The sequence below is a fragment of the Urocitellus parryii genome, chromosome 6, assembly GCF_045843805.1.
Source record: "Urocitellus parryii isolate mUroPar1 chromosome 6, mUroPar1.hap1, whole genome shotgun sequence".
Classification (NCBI taxonomy): Eukaryota; Metazoa; Chordata; class Mammalia; order Rodentia; family Sciuridae; genus Urocitellus; species Urocitellus parryii.
In genome coordinates this window covers 69,989,789-70,013,571 of record NC_135536.1, presented here as the reverse complement: position 1 = coordinate 70,013,571, position 23,783 = coordinate 69,989,789, and the positions used below count along the sequence as shown (strand labels likewise).

General features: G+C 33.7%; 1 protein-coding gene across 2 annotated transcripts in view; it reads left to right on the top strand.

Annotated features, from left to right (window-relative positions):
- Hif1a (hypoxia inducible factor 1 subunit alpha) overlaps positions 1–23,510 on the top strand; it is a 45,540-nt gene extending 22,030 nt beyond the window's left edge. Inside the window, exons 2-15 of one of the 2 annotated variants that reach the window (XM_026385178.2) lie at positions 490–680; positions 1,254–1,399; positions 1,483–1,567; positions 5,424–5,536; positions 6,157–6,359; positions 10,678–10,784; positions 12,295–12,442; positions 14,838–15,058; positions 15,739–16,025; positions 17,427–17,549; positions 17,670–18,088; positions 20,826–20,934; positions 21,386–21,512; positions 22,159–23,510. In XM_026385178.2, the coding sequence (XP_026240963.1) occupies positions 490–680; positions 1,254–1,399; positions 1,483–1,567; positions 5,424–5,536; positions 6,157–6,359; positions 10,678–10,784; positions 12,295–12,442; positions 14,838–15,058; positions 15,739–16,025; positions 17,427–17,549; positions 17,670–18,088; positions 20,826–20,934; positions 21,386–21,512; positions 22,159–22,310 (2,431 nt within the window). In that variant the 3' untranslated portion in view covers positions 22,311–23,510. Of the gene's footprint in view, positions 1–486; positions 681–1,253; positions 1,400–1,482; positions 1,568–5,423; positions 5,537–6,156; positions 6,360–10,677; positions 10,785–12,294; positions 12,443–14,837; positions 15,059–15,738; positions 16,026–17,426; positions 17,550–17,669; positions 18,089–20,825; positions 20,935–21,385; positions 21,513–22,158 lie in introns of both variants that reach the window. The other variant, XM_026385177.2, reaches the window with a different exon arrangement.
- Positions 23,511–23,783: the final 273 nt, after the last annotated feature.

Here is a 23,783-nt window from a genome sequence, read left to right as displayed (position 1 = left end):
GGGGTCAAAAGAAAGTTACATTAAAAATCGGTGTGTCTACTTAACAACTATCTACTTAACAACTCCTGTTCTCAAGTTCTTATGTACAACTTTAGGTTGTTTTTCCAGAATTAATCATAGTTTCTTTTTGTTTAGACTACATATGAAAGACTATTAAGTACACACTTAGATATGTAGGTCTCTTGAAGTTTTTAGCTAAAATAAAAACATCTCCAATTTGACATGCTAAAGAGGAAACACCTGCTTTGGCAAAGTTTAAACCTTAATCTTGGTCTTGTGAGAGTTCTTTATGTTTGCAGTGATCCAAAATATGTAGAGTCATCTTGTATAAAAATGCATTAATCTACTAGACAAATCTCTTACAATTCAATTACATGGCATCTTCTAATCCTGTGGTAAGAAAAATGTAAAATTAATTTTATTCAAGCTAAGGCATATTAGCTTATATACATTTTTTGTCTCTTTTTTGTTGTTTTTGTTGTTAAGTAGGATAAGTTCTGAACGTCGAAAAGAAAAGTCTAGAGATGCAGCCAGATCTCGACGAAGCAAAGAGTCTGAAGTTTTTTATGAACTTGCTCATCAGTTGCCACTTCCCCATAATGTGAGCTCACATCTTGATAAGGCTTCTGTTATGAGGCTTACCATCAGTTATTTGCGTGTGAGGAAACTTCTGGATGCTGGTGAGTTGCTTTAAAAAGGATATATAACAGGCCTGAAAATTAGAAATTAGAAGTAATTAGAAATTATTATTAGCAGGTGGTCACTGATGATTTTTTTATGCCCATGCATATAAAATTTATATTTACCTCTGCCTCCCTTTTCTTGTTTACCTACCTTCTAAAATATGGTCTTTCTTTTTGTTTTTTGGTTTGGCTGTATTACTTCAAATAATTATGAAAAGCAGCTTGCAAAATCTTAGTCCTCTCAGCCTTTATTGTTCTGTATTAAAATGAAAGCAATGGGGAAAAATTAAAATATACAGAAAAAGCAGGTACTGTAGATTTTTTTAATGTATTGTTTTAGTTCTAGATGGACACAATAACTTCATTCCATTTATTTATGTGGTGCTGAGAATTGAACCCAGTGCCTCACATGTGCTAAGCAAGTGCTCCACCACTGAGCCCCAGTCCCAGCCTAGATACTGTAGATATTAAGAAAAGTATCTGGGAGAAAACTTTATAATAACATCTAAACATTACATCATTTAAGTCATAACTTTTTAAATTATTTTCCTCCTCTTCACACCTTTTCAGGTGACCTGGATATTGAAGATGAAATGAAGGCACAGATGAACTGCTTTTATTTGAAAGCCCTGGATGGCTTTGTTATGGTGCTCACAGATGATGGCGACATGATTTACATTTCTGATAACGTGAACAAATACATGGGATTAACTCAGGTAAAATGTCCACATATTAAAAGCCCTTTGGATGTTTTTATGATTTTATGATGTAGATCTAATTTTTAAAAATATGTTTACAGTTTGAACTAACTGGACACAGTGTGTTTGATTTTACTCATCCGTGTGACCATGAGGAAATGAGAGAAATGCTTACACACAGAAATGGTGAGAGGAAAAGTCTACTGTTTGATTTAATATGACAAGAGGTTTTACTTAATCAGATATGTTACTAATTTTTAAATGTCGTTATTGTACTCATCTAAGGCAAAAATGTTCTTTCACATTTAGTAAAATGCTAACACTGTTCTTTGTTAAAACTGTTATACTTTTTTTGGGAATTTCATAGAAATACCTTATATTGTTGGGTGGGGGTACTGGTGATTGAACTCAGGAGCACTTTATTTTGTATATTAGAGACAGGATCTCACTGAGTTGCTTAGTACCTCTCTTTTGCTGAGGGTTCCTTTGAACTTGGGATCCTACTGCCTCAGCCTCCCGAGCTGCTGGGATCACATGTGTGCCACAGCACCTGACTACAATTTTTTTTTAAACTGACCTAACTTCTTAAATAATTATACAGACACATGCACATGAATAGTAAAATGTATAAATTAAAATGAAGACCAAGAAAGTTATAAATTAAAATAAAACACATAATGTTTTGTTTTATTTTAATTTATAAGAAGTGAAAATGACAGATAACAGGATTTTACAGTTATTAAAGCTAAGGTGCCAGTTTAGATCCAGGTTTTTTTGAGACCCAAGAAGAAAAAAGGACAAAGTTGACTTAGAGTTTTAAGAGCACAATAACTACTTTGATTTCTCAGGATTTTTAAAAAATAATTTGAAGTTATGTAGTTCAATTACAAAGTTTTGTAATCATGAATGCTCACACATTAAAAAAGACATAAAACTTTAACTCTTGTGATTTGTTAACAATAACAATATTCCAAGATTTTTGAAAAGTACCTTTTGAATTACAAAAATTAATAACTAAAGTTTTTTTCACATTTGTGCCTTCCTCAGCCAAGTATACTCATTTGATCAATTCCACTTTTCATGACTGAAAGTTACCACAATGAAAACTTATTATACTTTGCTACCCTCTGATTTAAATAAGTTTCTCTGCTTCTGTTTTAAACAACTTCAAGTTTGTAGTACTTTCTTGAATAATATTTAAGGTTTCCTTTTTTATCCCATTTATTATAATAGTAGCTAACCTCTATTGAGAGAATACTCTGTGGACACTTCAGTGACCAAGACACTGTCATCTTCATTTTATAGCTTGAAGTTCTTTGTTCCTCATAACCCTGTGAAGTTAATGTTGGTTTCCATTTTACTGAGGAAACTGGGGGTACCTAGTTACTGAGTAACTTGTCCAGTATTACTTGGTTAGCAAATTGCAGAGCTTGGGTTGAACTCTGGGAGACTACTTCAGTCCATGCTTGTTAGCACTTATGAGCTTTTTTAGTATTCTTGAATTCTAACTGCAATCTTCTGCTTTTTTTTTCCATCATTTATAGGTGCCCTGTTTTGCTTTTTAATTTCATTTTGTGTTTTTACTATGAAAATGGGAAACAAATGCACAATTTTTAGGTTTCTGTGTAAAGAACAAGTGTAGAATTCTGTGTAAAAAATAAATAAATATGCTCTAAGCAAGGTCCTAAATGGGTTTTCAATGAGTTAAATAGTTTTTAGGCTTGAGGTTTATATTGACTGCTTGGGGCTTCCTGCCACTAGACCATAAATGGATACTAGGCAGTCTTGTTTTGATTTAGCAATCATGTTAATGTGTTGTTTGACATCAGATTAGTCACTTAAATGTGTTTTGCATCAAATGTACTTTTTTCAGGCACACAAATATTTTTTTCACTTATTTGAGTGCTCTTGCAAAGCATTATATTTTAATGATACTTAAGAGCCTGTAGTGTGTTTACACAAATAGTCCGATTATTCGTTGAATTCTAAAAAACTTTTAGAATTCATAAAATAAAAAATATGACTTCATTTTTAGAGAGCTGAAAATATAGTTCTTCTATTTTTGTGGAGGGGTTGGTAACCAGGGATTCAACTCAGGGGTACTCAACCACTGAGCCACATCCTCAGCCCTAGTTTGTATTTTTATTTAGAGACAGGGTCTCACTGAATTGCTTAAAGGGCTTCGCTAAGTTGCTAAGGCTGGCTGTGAAATCTCCATCCTCCTGCCTCACCCTATCAAAGCCCTTAGTTTCCAAAGAGCAGTTTAATTTGAACATAGATTATGAAGGACTGCAAATACCTCAAGGAGTTTACCCACAAATATCTACTGCACCTTTCATAACCATCATCACCTGCCTCCATAATACACCTATATCATCATTAAGACCACTGTGATTTTGTGGCATTATTTTAAAATCAATTCTTAATGCTTCTAGGGAAGGCAAATTCAGTCCTAGAACTCATCTTCCTTAAGAGTCTAACATTTCTAGCAAAGCATACCTAAATTTAAACTTATTCTTTTGTTTCTTTTCCAATTGACAGTGTTCTTCAATATACTAACCTTTAGATTTCTAGATATATTTTTGTAAATTATCTCATCAGTGTTTACAGATTGTACTTCTTCATTTGCCTTTTGCCAACCTTCTTTTTAGTCCTACTACTGCTACTGGCTGAATCCCTCAATACTATCACTCTATCAAATTATATATTTAAGTTGAACTCCTCATTTGGGTATCAGAGTCCCTCTATAGTAATAACCCTAACCTTTCCTTCTAATTTTGTCTGACTACTCTTCTACATGTACCTTATCCTGCAGACACACTGTACTGTGTACTATTTCCTGAACATGTGCTATTTTTCCTTTCTGTGCTTTTCATTCTCTTCCTTCTTCTGTAATACCCTTTTAGCCCATCTCTACTTACTGAAGTTCTAATGTCTCTTTTTCTGAGAAAGCCTTCTTGGTTCTCCCTGATGAGAATTTACCTTCTGATTTGTTTCTCTTAAAAGCATTCTTAAAAAGTCTTGAGTACTAATTCTGTATTGTATTGTTGTTGACCTTAGGAGAGCTACTGCATGCTTAACTTCATCAGGAAAAGGAATGTGTCTGATTATTCATCTTTGTATCACCTACAACATAGAGTTCAAGTTCTGAATAATGAGTATTTTTGTATTTGTTTTGAACCAGACTGACCAATGAATATAAGAAATCAAAATATTTTTTTCTTAATCACCTGAGTGTAATCTCATTATTTAGTTATGATGTTTGGAATGGGAGTAAATAGACTTGAATTTATTTATTTCTGTAATCCCCCCCCACCCCCACCCACCAGTGCTGGGTATAGAACCCAGAGCCTCAGACATAGTAGGCAAGCCTCTACCTCTTAGCTATATTTCAAACCCCTATTTCTGTAACCTAGTTATTCAATCTGGGTTTTTCCCCCAAAGTAACACAGTAGAAATAATTTATTTTTATTGTTTAATTTTCGGTGGACACAACATCTTTGTTTGTATGTAGTGCTGAGGATCGAACCCGGGCCGCACGCATGCCAGGCGAGCACGCTACCGCTTGAGCCACATCCCCAGCCCCTTTCCAGGATAATTTAAGAAAAAAATAATATATGTAAAAATGCTTTTTTGCCATTAAAAAAACTTGTTGTTTTAAAAGTTCTATAAATACATTGTTACTTATTGAGCTATCACATTTGGTTATATGAAGAGTTTGCTGAGGTTCTTTTTTTGAGCATGCTTAGCACTGATAGCATATATGTTGATAGGGCAAACTCATACCATTTTCCTGTTTCCTTGTAATTTGACCAAATTTACTGGCTTGAATGATTACCTATTATCCCAATATGCCGTCCTCCTGCCAAGTGAGGGAATCACTTAAGTATTGTAAATACTAGTACTGAGCGGAGCCTGTCAGTTCTCTTGTATATGTTAGAGTGGGTAAGGCTATGAATATGTTCATGCTGAGACTCACTTTTATTGTAACAAATTCATATGTTTAGTTATGTTTTAAAACTTTATTTCATGTTTTCATTAGGCCCTGTGAAAAAGGGTAAAGAACAAAACACACAGCGAAGCTTTTTTCTCAGAATGAAGTGTACCCTGACTAGCAGGGGAAGAACTATGAACATAAAGTCTGCAACATGGAAGGTAAATCATTTTTTTGACTTAGGACTGATTATGTGCTTGATTTATAAATAAATTCATACATCTAGACATTGCTAGAATTAAAAACAGTTTCACAATTGTGAGGGAAAATTTATAGTTATTCCTTGGATTTACCATTTGCATTTCCAAATAATGAGTGTATAATTCTCAAAAATCTAAAACAATGTAATTTTACAACTTGAGGCACAGACTAAATTATGTGTTTTAAGATTTGTGTACCAAGCTAACTGGATCAGTTGGCTTGGTAAACAGTCAGTGTTAGAATCCTGATAAGAGTTTAATTTTCTACTCATTGTACCGCTTCTTTGCTCAGTGTTGAAACACAGTCATCAAGGCAGAGCAGCCAGCAACCACAATAATCAGATTAAATGAAGAAACAAACACCAGGCTTATATAAGAGTAATGTAGGGTACTTAGGAAATATGTCATGGGGAACATGCTTTATTAATTTTCAAAAAAATACATTTAATCCACTAATGACAGTAAATTTAATTAAAACTTATTTACCTGTCAGACTCAGCTATTTATCTCTGTGTTTTTATTCTCTCTAGCATTACAACTTTGAAAAAAAAAAATGTTCCATTTTTCTTCTTCCTACCCAGGTACTTCACTGTACAGGCCATATTCACGTATATGATACCAACAGTAACCAATCTCAGTGTGGATACAAGAAACCACCAATGACATGCCTGGTATTGATTTGTGAACCCATTCCTCATCCATCAAATATTGAAATTCCTTTAGACAGCAAGACTTTTCTCAGTCGACACAGTCTGGATATGAAATTTTCTTATTGTGATGAAAGGTAAATTAGACATAAAATATTACTTGAAATTTTTAACTTGTCTAAGGTTTTTTAAATATTCACTGAAGACTCAATGGCATATTATGTGTTTTCTGTAAGATTAATGGAATGATATATCCTGGAACCTACTATGTATACGTTACCAGGTGCTATTCAAAAATTATTTGATGATGTCGTTTTCTTTAAGGACTCTTATTATTTAAACAGAGAAAATAAATGTCAAAGTAGCACGTTTTAAGGAAGATGACTTGTGGTTATAGACTAGATAGCAAAAGTTTTTTGGTCGGCCTCATCTTACATCTTTTTCAAGAACCATCAATCCTGCTTGTGCTTTCTATCCCCATTTCCCAAATTTATTTCTGTAACTACTTCTTTGTAATTGCCAACTTGATATTTCTGTCTGGCTAGCAATTTCTCTGTATTGTAAATGTTTTTGTTACTGAACTGTACCACTGTTGTTCTCACACAACATAAAAAAATAAAAACAATTCTTTTCTTCCTATAATGTCCATGATTGTTAACATACCACCCATGGGATGTTTTAATGACTAATGCCTTTGCCCTTTCCCATTCTGCACTAAAAAAAATTTTTGTACTTTCTAACATTCTCACTTTCTACATCTTTCCTTCTGCATTTAAGAAGAAACTATACTGTTCTCGTACACAACTACCATAACATTTATTTTATGGTTTTATTACTTGTCCCATTATTTACTTAAGGTTATATAACATAGTGTTAAAAACTGATTCTGTAGCCAGATTACTAAATTCTCTGGTGCCTATATCAAAAGGATCTTAAACAAACTAATTCTTTTCTTTGAACATTAGTTTCTTAATCTTTAATAACACCTACTTTATGGGATTAACTTGAAGATCTTATGAGAAAACCAACTTTAAGCACTCAATACAAGTAGACAAAAATCGCCCATCCTTTGGACAAAGAAATGTTGATAAAGCACTTGCTTTGAAATCACATAATCTTGCATTCAGACCTGGCTTGTAGCTCCGGTACTTAGCTGTTGTTAAGACTCAGATTCCTTATCTATAAAAATAAGGGTCATACCTCAAAAAGCTGCTGTGAGGACTAAAGGAGTTTGTTGAGTGCCAAGTCGAATAGGGAATACCTCACCATAGCTATCCAACTTTAAGAAAATGAAGATACAAAAGCTAAAAAACTATTTCATGGTGTTTATTGGCAGTGTTAATATGAATATATGATGGAATAGTGATGTCCACCCTACTTTAGAGGAATTTTTTTTTTTTAAACTTGAAGTATAGGTGTAGCTGAGGAGAAGGGAAAGAAATGGAGTAAAAATGAGAAAGGAATGACATTTATCTCTGGGTCTTTCAGAAAATTAGCATGATGATCATGACAGAGAAATTAAGACCAAAAGCATCTATCCTAAAGATCTAAGAGAGGGAAATGATTGTTTTCTGGTCAAAGCTCTTTCCAGCAACTGTAACCCTTGAGCCAAGACATGGAAAAATATTTGTCCAATTTTAAGAAAATCTAACACATTAAAGTAATCCACTTGTAATTATTCAGTACATTTATTTGAACATCTACTATGTTCATGCCACAAAATAGAAATAAATATGAACAAATCCTAGAGTGAATTTGTAGAGCAACTGCTTTAGTTCACAGGTTTCCCCTATCCATTAAAAATACTTTTTGATCAAACTTTCTAGATCTTTCCTCCTCTATAAAATTAATTTATCTTGTTTCTTCCTATATGAATAAAGTTGACCTTCAAGGAAAACTATCAACTGTTTATATTTTGACTTCTTGGCATCCCTTAGTAGTAAACATACCTCAGATTGAGAAGTACTAACATCTGATTAAATAAAAACTTCCTTTAGGGGCTGGGGATGTAGCTCTAGCGGTAGCGCGCTTGTCTGGCATGCGTGCGGCCCGGGTTCAATCCTCAGCACCACATACAAACAAAGCTGATGTGTCTGCCGAAAACTAAAAAAAAAATAAATATTAAAAAATTCTCTCTCTTAAAAAAAAAAACAACAAAACTTCCTTTAAATAATATACATGACTCTCATCAAAGTGATCCTCTTGCCGCCTTCTCCAGCATCATCTCTTTCCACTTGCTCCCACTAACCAACCATACCTACATGTACACCATGTTAAGCATTTTCTCTTTGCTTGTACTGTACCTTCCTAAAGTGGCTTTGCCTTCTCTTTGAGTCTCTTTTATACAAAACTCTCTCACAAGAAGCTGTCCCTCACCCTGACCATTTCTCCTCATGATAGAGGTAGTTCCTCTGATTCCTAGAACAGATACACATCATTGCATTTAATACCTTGTTTCACAAGTTGTATGATAAGTGCACCAAAAGATAAGTCATACTTAGAACAATGCCAGGAGCAAAGGTATATAGATTTGCATAGTGAAAAAGTATTTAAATTCCATGAGAATTTTATTTAAATGTGTAATATACATAAGAGCAATTAAAACTGTTTTTAGGTTCGGGGTTATAGCTCAGTGGTAGAACACTGGTTAGTATATCAAAGGTCCTGGATATGATCCACAAATAAATAGTTTAAGGACAGTATTTGTTTTTGTAATGCTGCCACCTAGTGTTGATGTGTTTGGGAATATCTTTGTGAAGGATTAAGGTTTTTCTTTACTTTAAAAAGTAATGATGTAATGACTATAAGCAAGACAAAGCAATAGAATTGTGCTTCTTTTGCAGACTGGGGACAATGAAATGTCTAGCTACAATTTTCCATACAAACTTGAAACAATATTCTTATAGAATAAACACCCTCCAAGATAACTGATGGGTGATGAACAAATACACCAAGTTTGACCAAAGCAAAATACAAACTGAAAAGTGTTGGGATTGTTCATGTTTTAAATTTAACATGCTTGTTTTATTTAAAAAATACCTATAGAAACTCATCATAAATTGCTTGTATTTCCAGACATTACAGAGAAGGCATACTCCATTGTTAACTGTTGTTAAAGTAATGTTTAAGTTTGAAATTATTCTTACAGGGCTGGGGATGTGGCTCAGGCAGTAGCGCGCTCACCTGGCATGCATGCGGCCCAGGTTCGATCCTCAGCACCACATACAAAGATGTTGTGTCCGCCGAAAACTAAAAAATAAATAAATAATTTTTAAAAAAAAAGAAATTATTCTTACAACACATATTAAAATAACTTTAGATAAAATGCCTTCTTCCAACAATTAGCTGGTTTATTTAAAAATTTGTTTTGACTTTTCTCCAATAACATGTGTTTGCTTTGGTTTTGATAAATAAGGTTTCTATTTATTTTTGAACAAGCTATTATAGCAGGTCTTGCCTTAGAGCAGTATTAGTTTTATACCTTAATAACAAAGTTGTATCGCCTGTGTCCTTTCTGTAATTAGGTGTTTTTGGTTTTTGGACACAGTGTAATATAGAATTTTTGTTTGCTCCTCATAAAAAAGTCCTTTGAAATCAAGGCTGAGAAATCTAAACATGTTTTGGTCCCAGAAAGGCTTTGGAAGAGAATATTTCTGTTTAATATGGTGTTAATAAGAGCACAGCGTTCTCTTTCTCATAACGTGGGTTCTCATGAAGTGTTCCAAACTGGATACAGAGAATAAAATCTAGTCTCTATTCTAAAGGACTTTCTAGGAAACCAGATGGAATAACTAGATTAGTTTTCCACCCATTTTCAATTTGATATCATTGTTTCATCTGAAATTATTCCTAAAAGTTCGTATAACTAATTTTAGAAACTAAATAATAAAGCATCTTCTAAAGCCTTCTGAATATTTGTTCCTTCACTTCCCATTTAGTGTAGGTACTCTGTAGATAAATGTCAGTGACTACCTTTACAAATTTTATCATTTTTTCATATCTATATATGTATACTTTGCAATGTGGGTACAATAGAATGTGATGAAAACAGGTAACAAGTTTGGGTGAAGGGAATAACTAATGGTCAAATAGAGGACTTACGAAATGCATGGTGTTGTACTTAATAACTGTAGGATTTCTTTCTTTTTTATATACTTATTTTTTAGTTGTAGTTGTACACAATACCTTTACTTTATTTATTTTTATGTGGTGCTGAGGATCAAACCCAGCACCTTGCACGTGCTAAGCAAGCACTCTACAGCTGAGCCACAACCCCAGCCCAATAACCGTAGGATTTCTAAAGGTGAGATATAAATTTATTTTAAGCAATGGGCAGTCTTTACTATTGAAAACTCACTTGTCCATAAGGCTAATGAACATCAGTTACTTTGGAGAAGCAAAAAATAATTTTTAATTAGTCCTTGTTCTTTTTTGTTGTTGTTTTTTTACTAACAGAATTACTGAATTGATGGGATATGAGCCAGAGGAACTTTTGGGCCGCTCAATTTATGAATATTATCATGCTTTGGACTCTGATCATCTGACCAAAACTCATCACGATAGTAAGTATAATAAAGGGGAAACTCATGCATATTCTAATTATTTAATCTTCTCTGTCTATACATCTAACTTTCTGGTTAAAATTAGTCTTTCTAGACTAAATTGTTAACATACCTCTTCATAAGGATTTTGGTCATTAAATCTTTTGAGATTTATTACAATGAATACCAATAAAAGTAGAATCATTTAGTAATATATAAAACATTTAGCATTTTAAATACAAAGAGTTTTTTTTTTTTTTTAAATAACTTTTATTTATTTTTATGTGGTGCTGAGGATTGAACCCAGGGCCTTGCACATGCGAGGCAAGTGCTCTAATGCTGAGCCATAACCCCAGCCCCACAAAGACTTTTTTTTTTAAAGAGAGAGTGAGAGAGGAGAGAGAGAGAGAGAGAATTTTTTAAATATTTATTTCTTAGTTCTCGGCGGACACAACATCTTTGTTTGTATGTAGTGCTGAGGATCGAACCCGGGCCGCACGCACGCCAGGCGAGCGCGCTACCGCCTGAGCCACATTCCCAGCCCCCCACAAAGACTTTTAAAACAACCAGATATTATAGAATATTTAACAGCATCCTTTTCAGAATCCATACTTAAATAATTGGATCAGTGATTGGCATACTGAAGGCATTCAGAAAATACTTGTTCAATGAATGTGAAGGTGTTCAACATCATGTACATGTGATAACAAGTACTCTTGATAATAAGATGATTCTTAATTTTATTCAAATGAATGTTATTTAAGATCCAAACTTAAGTTAAACTTTGGAATTTCTCACCTGTGTATTTAATCTATATCTAAACATGACTTCCCAATGTGATTAGGAAGGCCCAAATGTCACTTAAAAAGTGTGATTAGCCTTGAATTACAGAGCCCAAATCCATCTGCATTCAGGGCCTGAATACTTATAATAGCATCAATATGATTTATTCACTGCTTTCTTTTTTTTTTTTTTAAATAGATCTTTATTTATGTGGTGCTGAGGATGGAACCCAGCGCCTCATATATAAGGCAAGCGCTCTACCGCTGAGCCACAACTCCAGCCCCTTATTCACTGCTTTTTTCCAAATAAGTTAATTTTACATTGCATGAATTGCCAAAGGCCTACATTATGGTATCAGTTTATATTCAAATATACAAAGTGCAGTTTTTTGAAGTCTGATTGTCTAGAAATTAGAGCAGGAATTTAAGGAAATGGTAGTACTGCTTTCTTGTAATATCAAGCAGTGATCATTCTCTAGTCTGACATTTTCAACATAAATCAAAGTAATTTCAGCCACTGTTCTCTCTTGGCTTTTTATTTTATTTACAGTAAAGATTGTGGGGGGGGGGGGCATGTTTTCAGCTATCCTGGGGCTTTCTCCTTCAATTTAAATAGTTAACAACTGATACCACTAAAGTAAACATTTCTCCCCTTTTCTAAAACAGTGATCTACATTCAATATCTATCCATTTGATTGAAAATTCAAAGCTATTTCCTCTGTATCATTCTTTTTCTTTTTCATTCCCAGTGTTTACTAAAGGACAAGTCACCACAGGACAGTATAGGATGCTTGCCAAAAGAGGTGGATATGTCTGGGTAGAAACTCAAGCAACTGTTATATATAACACCAAGAACTCTCAACCACAATGCATTGTATGTGTAAATTATGTTGTAAGGTAAGCTGACAAATAAACATTTTGGGGAGACCAAGTAGTTAAGTTTTGGGACACTCTTTTTTAAAAAATAGTTTTTTGTTGTTGTTGTTGTCAATGGATTTTCATTATTTTTTATTTTTTTATATGCAGTGCTGAGAATTGAACCCACTGCCTCACATGTGCTAGGAAAGTGCTGTACCACTGAGCTACAACCCTAGCCCCTTTGGGCACTTTTTATAGGAAGAAGAAATTGTAAATATTAATTTTATTTTCACTTTTCTATAGAATTATGATTTTCATGTCAAATAGTTCACAGTGATTCCACTGAATACTACCAGTAGTTGTCTATCCACGCTTTGACTCCTGTTTTTTAATAAGACCTTGAAAAAAAAAAATACTTGATCTATGGATTAGTTTGCTTTAGTCTTTCAACTCTAGGCGTATACTATCTACATACACAGCTCAAGGCAGCTGTTTTTGTGTAGGGAGAATACTGGTTTTAGAATGGTCTTATGTCATAGCTCTGCCACTCATTAGATCTGTGACCTTGGAGAAGTCTCATTTCTCCTAATTCCATCCATGTAGGTAAGATAATACCTGAAAAGGTTTTAACAAAGACTATATGAAAGTCTGGGTGAGGCTGCTATAAAAGGCTATAAAGTGACATGTGGCTTTTGTTATATTCTTGAACTCCTCTCTTAGTTCATTAGTTTGTAACTATATGGACATCTTAAATTAATCTTATATTAGCTTTATGCCAGTAGAATCTTCCCCATTTAGTCTGTTTTCCACATTATCACAACATTCTAGTTCATATACCTGACTGAGCTTTCTATGTAGATATCATTTTCTCACTGTTCTTTTTTAAAGATTTTAAATAGTTTAATATTTGAGCAAATAGTAATTCATGAATTGGAAAGAACTAAACTCAAAGGGGGCTTGGGCTCCATTGATGTACCATAAAGGATAGACTTTTAATAGTGAATTTTGGAGTAATACATCTTTACATTTTTTTTTAAAGATCCCTTTATTACTCCCAAGATAAACTCCTGTCTACTTGCATGGCATCATTTCTTGTTATCATACTCCCTTGCTTCCATAGATTTAGCTCTTCCTCCAAAATCTCTGATCTTCCTCTTAGGAAGACTTTGGTTATTTGTTTTTATTTTTTCCACTTGTGACACTATCCTTCAGTGTTTCAATTTTGTGTCAAAGAATTCTTGTGGGGGCTGGGGTTGTGGCTCAGTTGTAGAGTGCATAGTGCGCTTGCCTATAGGCACTGGGTTCTATTCTCAGCGCCACACACAAATAAATAAAAGAAAGGTCCATCAACAACTAAAAAAATATTAAAAAAAAAAAAAGAATTCTTGTGAACTGGGGTTGTAACTCAGTGGTAGAATACTTGCCTAGCATATGTGAAGCACTGGGTTCGATCCTTAGCACCACAATAAAAATAAATAAAAGTATTGTGTCTATCTACAACTAAAAAAATTGTTTAAAAAAAAAAGCGTTCTTGTGTGACATTACCATTATGTAAGAATACTCTTCTCTTCCCCTCACCCCACTTTGCCTAATAACTACATGTGAGTTCAACTTTCAACTTGTTAGCCTTTCTGTTAAGTAAGTCTTCTCTGTTTTAGCAGTGATCACATTTGCAATTTTATTTTCACAAGGGGTTATAAGCTTCTTGAGGGCAAGGTTTGGGTATTTTGATTTTTATATCCTCTGTTCATTCCACAAAGTGAACGTTTAATATGTTAACTAAAGTAATAATAAAATTTACATTGAAGCCAAACATAAAACTGGAGCTATTGTTCATCATCCTTCCCCCACCCGTATTCCTACCCCCAAAGAAAACAAGTGCCCCATTTTAGAAAGAGTGTAGTCATCTTACCCTTATATCTTTATATTGTAGAACCATCCTTAGGCCATGTTTCATATATTAGTCCCAAAGAGTTGTTTTGTGCCAATTTCATTAGTCAAATATTTGAGTTAACTTCTGTGAATTTTATTAGGTCTTTTAAAACATATGTGATAGAGAATAATACAGACAGCAGAATACATCAGACACTAGAAAGGCAATATGTCAATCAATGGAAGGGTAACTGATGTGATACAGCAATCTGTATACGGGATAAAATTGGGAGTTCATAACTCATTTGAATCAAACTGTGAAATATGATGTATGAGGAACTATGTAATGTTTTGAATGACCAACAATAAAAAAAAAAAAAAAAAAAAAAAAAAAAAAAAAAACATATGTGACGAGTATGCATGAGAAATCATCCATCTCAAGGAATATTAAAATGTTCATTTTTAAAAAGGACAATGTAAGAGACAAGATCATTTCATAGTCCCCCTCACCCTTATTGTTTCAAGTAATCATTTAAGAATTACTAATCTCTTTTTTTGACAGTGGTATTATTCAGCACGACTTGATTTTCTCCCTTCAACAAACTGAATGTGTCCTCAAACCAGTTGAGTCTTCAGATATGAAAATGACTCAGCTCTTCACCAAAGTTGAATCAGAGGATACAAGTAGCCTCTTTGATAAACTTAAGAAGGAACCTGATGCTTTAACTTTGCTGGCCCCAGCTGCTGGAGACACAATCATATCTTTAGATTTTGGCAGCAATGGTGGGTAGTTAGGTATTTTCTTAATCTCCTAAACTATGTTTGTTGCTATACGCTCCATTTCAACTGTACTTTACTCTGATATTTTTTGTTAGTCGTCATTTGGATACTGCTTATGTTTTGTTTTTAATAGTCTTCTTGAAATTATTCACTGAAATATTTTTACTCTTATGATTTCTTTGCATTCCTGCTTTTTAAGTATTTTGGAGAATTTTGCTCCTAAATGTCCTTAAGGTATTTTTTCTTTCTGCTTTAATTTTCTCTAGCTACTCTATTTCTATATACTGCTGTCAGATTTTTCTGCACTATTTAGTAGAGCCATATTGCAGTCAATGTAGTTGAATTAAAGGATAAATAAGAAGTCATACCATAATAGTAAACACTGAAAATGGGAACTAGATTATTGTAATTTCAAACCAGGTTAAAATTCAATGTATAGAAAGGTTGGAAATGCAGGTCTATCCCATATAGATTAGCAGAAGGTGCCAGTAGTAGACTAAAAAGATAAGTCAAGACTTATGATTATACCATATCTGCAAACTTTCCAATTAAGGAAAACATGGTTTACATTTGTCACCATTTATCACCCAAGTGAATTACACAAATCTTGTAAAAAGGAACAACCTTCTATGGGTTAAAGTTTTTATATTCTTTAGGTTGACTCATTTTTTTCCCCCCTTCAGACACAGAAACTGAAGACCAACAACTTGAAGAAGTTCCACTGTATAATGATGTAATGTTCCCCTCATCCAGTGAGAAATTACAAAATATAAATCTGGCCATGTCTCCATTACCTGCCTCTGAAACTCCAAAGCCACTTCGAAGTAGTGCTGACCCAGCACTCAATCAAGAAGTTGCATTAAAATTAGAGCCAAATCCAGAGTCACTGGAACTTTCTTTTACCATGCCCCAGATTCAAGATCAACCAGCCAGTCCTTCTGATGGAAGCACTAGACAGAGTTCGCCTGAGGTAGGTGCCATGATAAGAATAACTTTCAGATTTTAAAATTCAGGTATATATTTTTTAATTTGATTTACACTTATAATTTGGACATGTCACTTTATATATTAATCTTTTGGGGGAGAAGCAGGGTTTTTTTGTTTTTAATGTGGTACTGGGGATTAGAACCTTGTGCATGTGAGGCAAGCAATCTACCAACTGAACTATATCCCCAGCCTCTTATGTGTTAATCTTTTAACACTCTAAAATTATTTATAAGCTATCAGCCTAATGTAGAATTCAACACGTTTTAGGCTCAGAGACAGGAACATGAGAAAGAACTGGCTTTGTATAAACCTGAATGTAAAACTTAGGTTGTTTACATATCCACAGAGAATACAACTACTTACATGTACTCCAGGTAGCTCTAGCCTATACCTATCACCTCTTTGAACTAGAAAACTCTCCAGTGGCAAAAAAGCTTAGCAGAGTTTAAATGGGAAAGGGCTTTACAAGTTCTGTGCCCAATTTAGTTCAATTTTTATCACTATTTTGTAATTCTGGATAAGTATAGCATGAAAATACAAAGTCTTACAGATTATATATTTAGTGATTTTCAATCTGATTTCTTGATATTAATAGTCCTAAAACTCAATAAAAGAACCTCTTCTTACTAAAACTATGATCAGGAGTAGGGCAGCTTTGATCTGAATGGTATGTGAGGCACAAATACGTCAATAAGTGGTAAATAATCCTACATTAAATACTTATTAATCAAAATTGGCATGCTAAGAGTAGGAGATGTGAAATCTCAGTCTTTTGGAAATTATATCCTTTGCTCTGATTGCTTAGTTGAGTACCACAAAAAATGTTTGATTATTTTGTCTTTGACAAAAGTGAACTAATAAAAAAAAATGGTATAATGGGGGAAAGTAAAATTTTATACTTAGAATGCACAACTATGGTTTTTGGTTAGAATTCATGCCCAGAACTTTAAAAATGGTAATATATCCATTAAGGTGTATGCAGGTGAAAGAATTTGTTTCTGTCTTCACCCCTTAAAGTAGCTGTAAGATTTTTAGGTAGATCACCACAGGAGTGTGCCTTCTCTGTACAGAGGCAGGTTCTAGTGAACACATCATCTGCTTAATTGGCCAATTAGCTACCATTATGGGTTAGGTAAATTTTATTCTTTAGAATAATAGATGAGTGCATCTTTTAATCTTAATTTTACAAATGATGTCATATAGTGTGGAATATGTATATTGGCAAAATTCATTCCAGTACAAGCTCAAGCATGTAACTTTTTGTTAGATTGTTTTGTTTATTGGATTTTGTCTATGTTTTCGGAGGTCTGAGGTGGAAATTGTAGGCTAGCATAACAGATGGAGGCTTCTTCAGGGAAACAAACACATTTAATTCCTTTTACAGCCTAACAGTCCCAGTGAATACTGTTTTGACGTGGATAGTGATATGGTCAATGTATTCAAGTTGGAATTGGTAGAGAAACTTTTTGCTGAAGACACAGAAGCAAAGAATCCATTTTCAACTCAGGTATATGGATTTGTTTATTTTGTAATGAGTTTAATTAATTTGTAGTCTAAAGTGACTAAACTTATTTTTCTTTTACAAGGTATGACCATTGTAAAAGTTCACATATTTGTTGTTTTAAAGGACACTGATTTAGACTTGGAGATGTTGGCCCCCTATATCCCAATGGATGATGATTTCCAGTTACGTTCCTTCGATCAGCTGTCACCATTAGAAAGCAGTTCTTCAAGCCCTCAAAGTGTGAGCACAATTTCAGTATTCCAGCAGACTCAAATTCAAGAACCTACTATTAATACCACCACTGCCACCACTGATGAATTAAAAACAGTGACAAAAGATGATATGGAAGACATTAAAATACTGATTGCATCTTGGTCTCCCACCCATGCACCTAAAGAAACTACTAGTGCCACAACATCATCATATAATGATACTCAAAGTCGAACCGCCTCACCAAACAGAGCAGGAAAAGGAGTCATAGAACAGACAGAAAAATCTCATCCAAGAAGCCCTAACGTGGTATCTGTCACTTTGAGTCAAAGGTATTTATATGTAACATTGAAGTTATAGTTCTTGTTATATTAAAGTTATAGTTCTTTTATTATAAATGTGTGATGTTACATGATTTGTAAACAGAGCACTTGCATGGCATATATGAGGCTCTGGGTTTAGTGGCTAGTATTGAATAAAAGTTGCTCTTATTTTTCATTGGATATTTGTACAACATTAGCTATATTATAGGTTAAATGTTTTTTTTTTGTTGTTGTTGTTTTTTTTAAGGCGAGGTGGGAGGCCTGTACCAAGAATCCCACAGTGACTTTAGCATTGCTTCTATGGAATGAAGCAATGTTTGAACAAATATGTGGCTATAATCCAATTTTTAAGTTATAGCTAGGTGTGGTGGTGCACACCTGTAATCCCAGCCATTCAAGAGCCAGGTGGGAGTATTGCAAGTTCAAGCCTAGCCTCAGCAACTTAGGGAGGCCCCAAGCAACAATGAGAGACTCTGTCTCACAATAAAATGGACTGGGAATATGGCTCAGTGGTAAAGCATCCCTGGGTTCAATCCCCAGTACCAAAAATTTTTCTCTATGTAATTTGTAATTGGATTTGACATGTTTTAAATTTAACTATAATTAGAGGAAAGAGGTTTTAGGTAGTCAGTATAGAGAAGAAAAGTGATTGCTTTACTATGTCTAGACTGAACCAGCTGTCAACAGCAATAGGAAAGAACTACCATAACCAGAGTATATGCCCTTCTTCCCCTGTCCTGCATCCTACCTTGACCTACAATGCCAGGAAAAAAATCTGGGGGCTTTAGATTTAAATTCAGAAATAGTTTACAAATTACTACAACAATGACTGACTTCCAACCCTGAGCTCCACTAGGGCAATGTGTCTTGGGCATTTGAGTGATAGTAATACTTAGCTCAGTTCCTGACAGATAGTTCTTGCTTGCTGGAGTGATAAAATGGATATAATAATATAAATGATAATAACCTGTTGTTTACTGCATACTATCAGCTATAGAAGATGGGATATTCAATTTTCTGATCGACTATTCCTTGGATTTTTAGTTGTCAAAACCAAATCTAGGGGTTGGGGTTATAGTTCAAGTGGTAGAGCTCTTGCCTCGCACATGTGAGGCACTGGATTCAATCCTCAACACCACATAAAAATAAATAAAGTATGGGCTGGGATTGTGGCTCAGTGGTACCTCGATTGCCTCACACAGGTGGGACCTGGGTTCGATCCCAGCACCACATAAAAATAAAGGCATTATGTTGTGTCCATCTACACCTAAAAAATATTTTAAAAAAATAAATAAACATTAAAAAAAATCTAATATCAGATCACTTAGTTCTATAACATTAGCTCTAAAATCATGGGTATACTTGTAACTTTCAAGTTTATATGGAGACTTTTTTCTCCCTCCTTGTTAGGTAATTATTTACAAAATCAAAGTGCTATACTAAACCAGAATATTTGTAGTTTTAGAGTGAGAATTAAAGATAAATTACTAAAAGTACTACTACTAAGTACTTACATGATGACTGAGTTATGTTTCATAAATACAATATATTTATAAGAGTTTTAAAACCTGCCTGTCTATAGACTAGAGATTTTATACAATTTTTAACAGAACAAAATGCATATAGAAAGGGAGTTAGAGTGATATTGCTTACCTATTCGCATTCTCAACTATCTGGACAGACCAAGGAGCCATTATGATATATATTATGAGAGGGAGGGGTTCTAAAAAGGCCAAAATAAATGTAACCCACATATTTGGCTCTTTATTACAATTCTTCACCACTTAATATTAGTTTTACATACAGGTAGCACAGGTTTGATAACCAAATCAATACTAAGGGCAAAATTAACAATAATAAGAAGGCCAATGGAGGAAAGGGTGGATCTGGAGACCTGGAGTGTACTTCCATTTGTGCAACTAATTAACAGTGGGACTCTGACCAACTTACCTAATAGGCTTCAGGTTTCTTAATTATAAAATGGGTATGACAACACCTGTCATACATACCTTAGAACTGGAGCAAGTTTAAAATGAAGTAATGAATACGAAATATTTTAATAACTGAAACACTAGACAAGTGTGAAATCAATCTTACATTACAGTAATCCTGAGAATATTGGTGTATTCTTAATTAAGTGGAAAAAAGGCTAGTTCCTAACTCTTTTATCTACAATAATGTCAACTGAGTTTTGTTTGGTTCTACTTCATAAAATAGGGTTATAAGAGCTGGGGATGGGGGCTGGGGATGTGGCTCAAGCAGTAGCGCGCTCCCCTGGCATGGTTGCGGCCCGGGTTCGATCCTCAGCACCACATACAAACAAAGATATTGTCTCTGCCGAAAACTAAAATGTAAATAAAATATTTTTTTAAAAAAAGCTGGGAATGTAGTCCAGTTGGTAGAGCACTTGCCTAATGTGTGAGGCTCTGGGTTCAATTCCCAGTATGGCACCCTTTCTCCAATTTTCTTTTTTAAGAAATAAAATAGGGTTACATACGGTTTAGAAAATTTTCTGTTGTAAAAAGTGAGCTTCTGAGTGAGGGGTATAGCTCAGTGATCTTGTATTATGCACAAGGCCCTGGGTTAAATCCCTAGCTTTTGCTTTTAAAGTGATAAATGTTAGCAGTCAGGAAAGTTCCATTATGTACACAGCATTATATTCCTTAATGTTGGAAACTAGGGCATATTATGCATTTTGTTTAAAAGAGCTTGATAGATATTTTATCTAGAACATTTTCTTTTCCAGAAATACAGTTCCTGAGGAAGAATTAAATCCAAAGATATTAGCTTTGCAGAATGCTCAGAGAAAGCGAAAAATGGAACAAGATGGTTCACTTTTTCAAGCAGTAGGAATTGTAAGTGAGAGTAACATGTTGCTTTTCTACTCTAGCTAATGTGCTACTTTCAAGTTATATATAGGCAATTTAAGAAGTGATACATTGGGCTTTCTTATTTGATACACACTAATTTTTAAAAATAGTTAATGAATGCATTATTGGAGTAAAAATTCTAAACAATACAGATAAATTCTGAGTAAGAAACGAAGTTCTCACATTTCTCCACTCTAGATATCACCTCTGATCTCATTTTCTTTGTGTTATTCTCCCTTATTAGTAAAAACCACTGTGTAATAATGAATAGCAAATGGCTTTACCATAGTTATTATTAGGAGAAAGAATAAAAATAATATAGGGCAGTATTAAGAAACCTGCCTATATGTTGCTATTAAACTTAAATGCATTTCAAAGTCTAATTGTAAAAAAAAAAATTCAACATAATAAACTTGAAATAACTTACTCTTTTTAGGGCACACTATTACAGCAACCAGATGATCGTGCAACTACTACATCACTTTCTTGGAAACGTGTAAAAGGATGCAAATCTAGTGAACAGAATGGAATGGAGCAAAAGACAATTATTTTAATACCCTCTGGTTAGTTTGTTTTGCCCTCAAACATCACAAGGACAATTATAATAAATGAAATTTTTTTTTCCAGGAGCTTTACTCCAAGTGAGAGTGATTTAGATTCCTTAGCAAAATGGAAAAAGTAAAGTGTAATAGCATTTAATCTACTGACTGTATTTAGGGTAGATACATCAAGATGGAACTTTCACTCTGTAGTAATTCTTTCTGATGTATCTAGCTTTATGTGCTATCAATATTGATAGAAGAGGAAGCTTATGAATTCTTTTACCAAACTGATTTATCACTTTTCTATGCCCTTTTCTATTTACAGGAGACATCCTGTAAATATTTCTGATGTGGGACTGGGGTTATGGCTCAGCGGTGGAGTGCTTGTCGGGCATGTGCAGGGTCCTAGGTTCAATCCTTGGCACCACATAAAAATAAATAAAATGAGGGTATTGTGTCCAACTACAATTAAAAAATAAATATTTTTTAAAAAAATTTCTGATCTAGCACCAATAATACTTGACTGCATTTATTTGTTTACGTTGCTGTGGTTTTGGCCAAATGACTAAAAACCCATCCAGAAGTTTGTTTTATTTTCCCCCAAACCTAATGCATAGTGGAAGTTTAATAAATTTAATGAATACTTGTGTATTTCTTTCTTTTTTAGATTTAGCATGTAAACTGCTGGGGCAATCAATGGATGAGAGTGGATTACCACAGCTGACCAGTTATGATTGTGAAGTTAACGCTCCTATACAAGGCAGCAGAAACCTACTGCAGGGTGAAGAATTACTCAGAGCTTTGGATCAAGTTAACTGAGCTTTTTCATGATTTCATTCCTTTTTGTTTCTTTTTCCTTTTTTTTTTTTTTTTTTAATTTTTTGGACACTGGTGGCTCATTACCTAAAGCAGTCTATTTATATTTTCTATATCTAATTTTAGAAGCCTGGCTACAATACTGCACAAACTCAGATAGTTCAATTTTGATCCCCTTTCTACTTAATTTACATTAATGCTCTTTTTTAATATGTTCTCTAATGCTAGATCACAGACAGCACATTTTCACAGATCTTTGGTGTTTGAACCATTGCATTGTAGTAGCATCATTTAAAAATGCACCTTTTTATTTATTTATTTTTGGCTAGGGAGTTTGTCCCTTATTGATTTATTTTTAATAAGATGCCAATATAATTTTTTAAGAAGGCAGTAACCTTTCATCATGATCACAAACAGCTGAAACATTTTTACTCATTTTTCACATTTTACATAAACAATAATGCTTTGCCAGCAGTACATGGTAGCCACAATTGCACAATATATTTTCTTAAAAAGTACCAGCAGTTACTCATGCAATATATCCTGCATTTATAAAACTAGTTTTTAAGAAGAAATTTTTTTTTGGCCTATAAAATTGTTAAACCTGGAACTTGACATTGTTAATCTTATAATAATGATTCTTAAATGCTGTATGGTTTATTATTTAAATGGGTAAAGCCATTTACATGATATAGAAAGATATGCATATATCTGGAAGGTATGTGGCATTTATTTGGATAAAATTCTCAGTTCAGAGAAATCATCTGATGTTTCTGTAGTTACTTTCCCAGCTGAAAAGAAAACAATACCCTATGTAGTTGTGGAAGTTTATGCTAATATTGTGTAATTGATATTAAACCTAAATGTTCTACCCACTCTGTTGGTATAAAGATTTTGAGCAGACTGTAAACAAACAAAAAAATCATGCATTGTTAGTAAAATTGCCTAGTATGTTAATTTGCTCAAAATATGATGTTTGGTTTTATGCACTTTGTCGCTATTAACATCCTTCTTTTTTCATATAGATTTCAATGATTGAGTCATTTAGAAGCATTATTTTAGGAATATATAGTTGTTGTAGTAAACATCTTGTTTTTTTCTATGTACATTGTATAAATTTTTCATTCCTTTGCTCTTTGTGGTTGGGTCTAACACTAACTGTATTGTTTTGTTATATCAAATAAACATCTTCTGTGGACCAGGCCCCCTTTGATTAGCTTTTATGTTTAAATAGCATTTGCATCATCTCCAGCTCATGAAATTGTTTCCTAACAATTTAAGTACTTTATGAAAATTACATTGTATGCTTCTGCATTTATCTCATTGCCATTATCTTAATGTATGCTGTGTCCCTAAATGTCATGTTAACTAATAACCATAGTATTACATTGTAAAGAGTATGTTTTTAGAAAAGAAAACTGCCGTTTGTAAATTTATGAGCCTATTAAAGTGTAAAACACAAAATTTTAATATTTT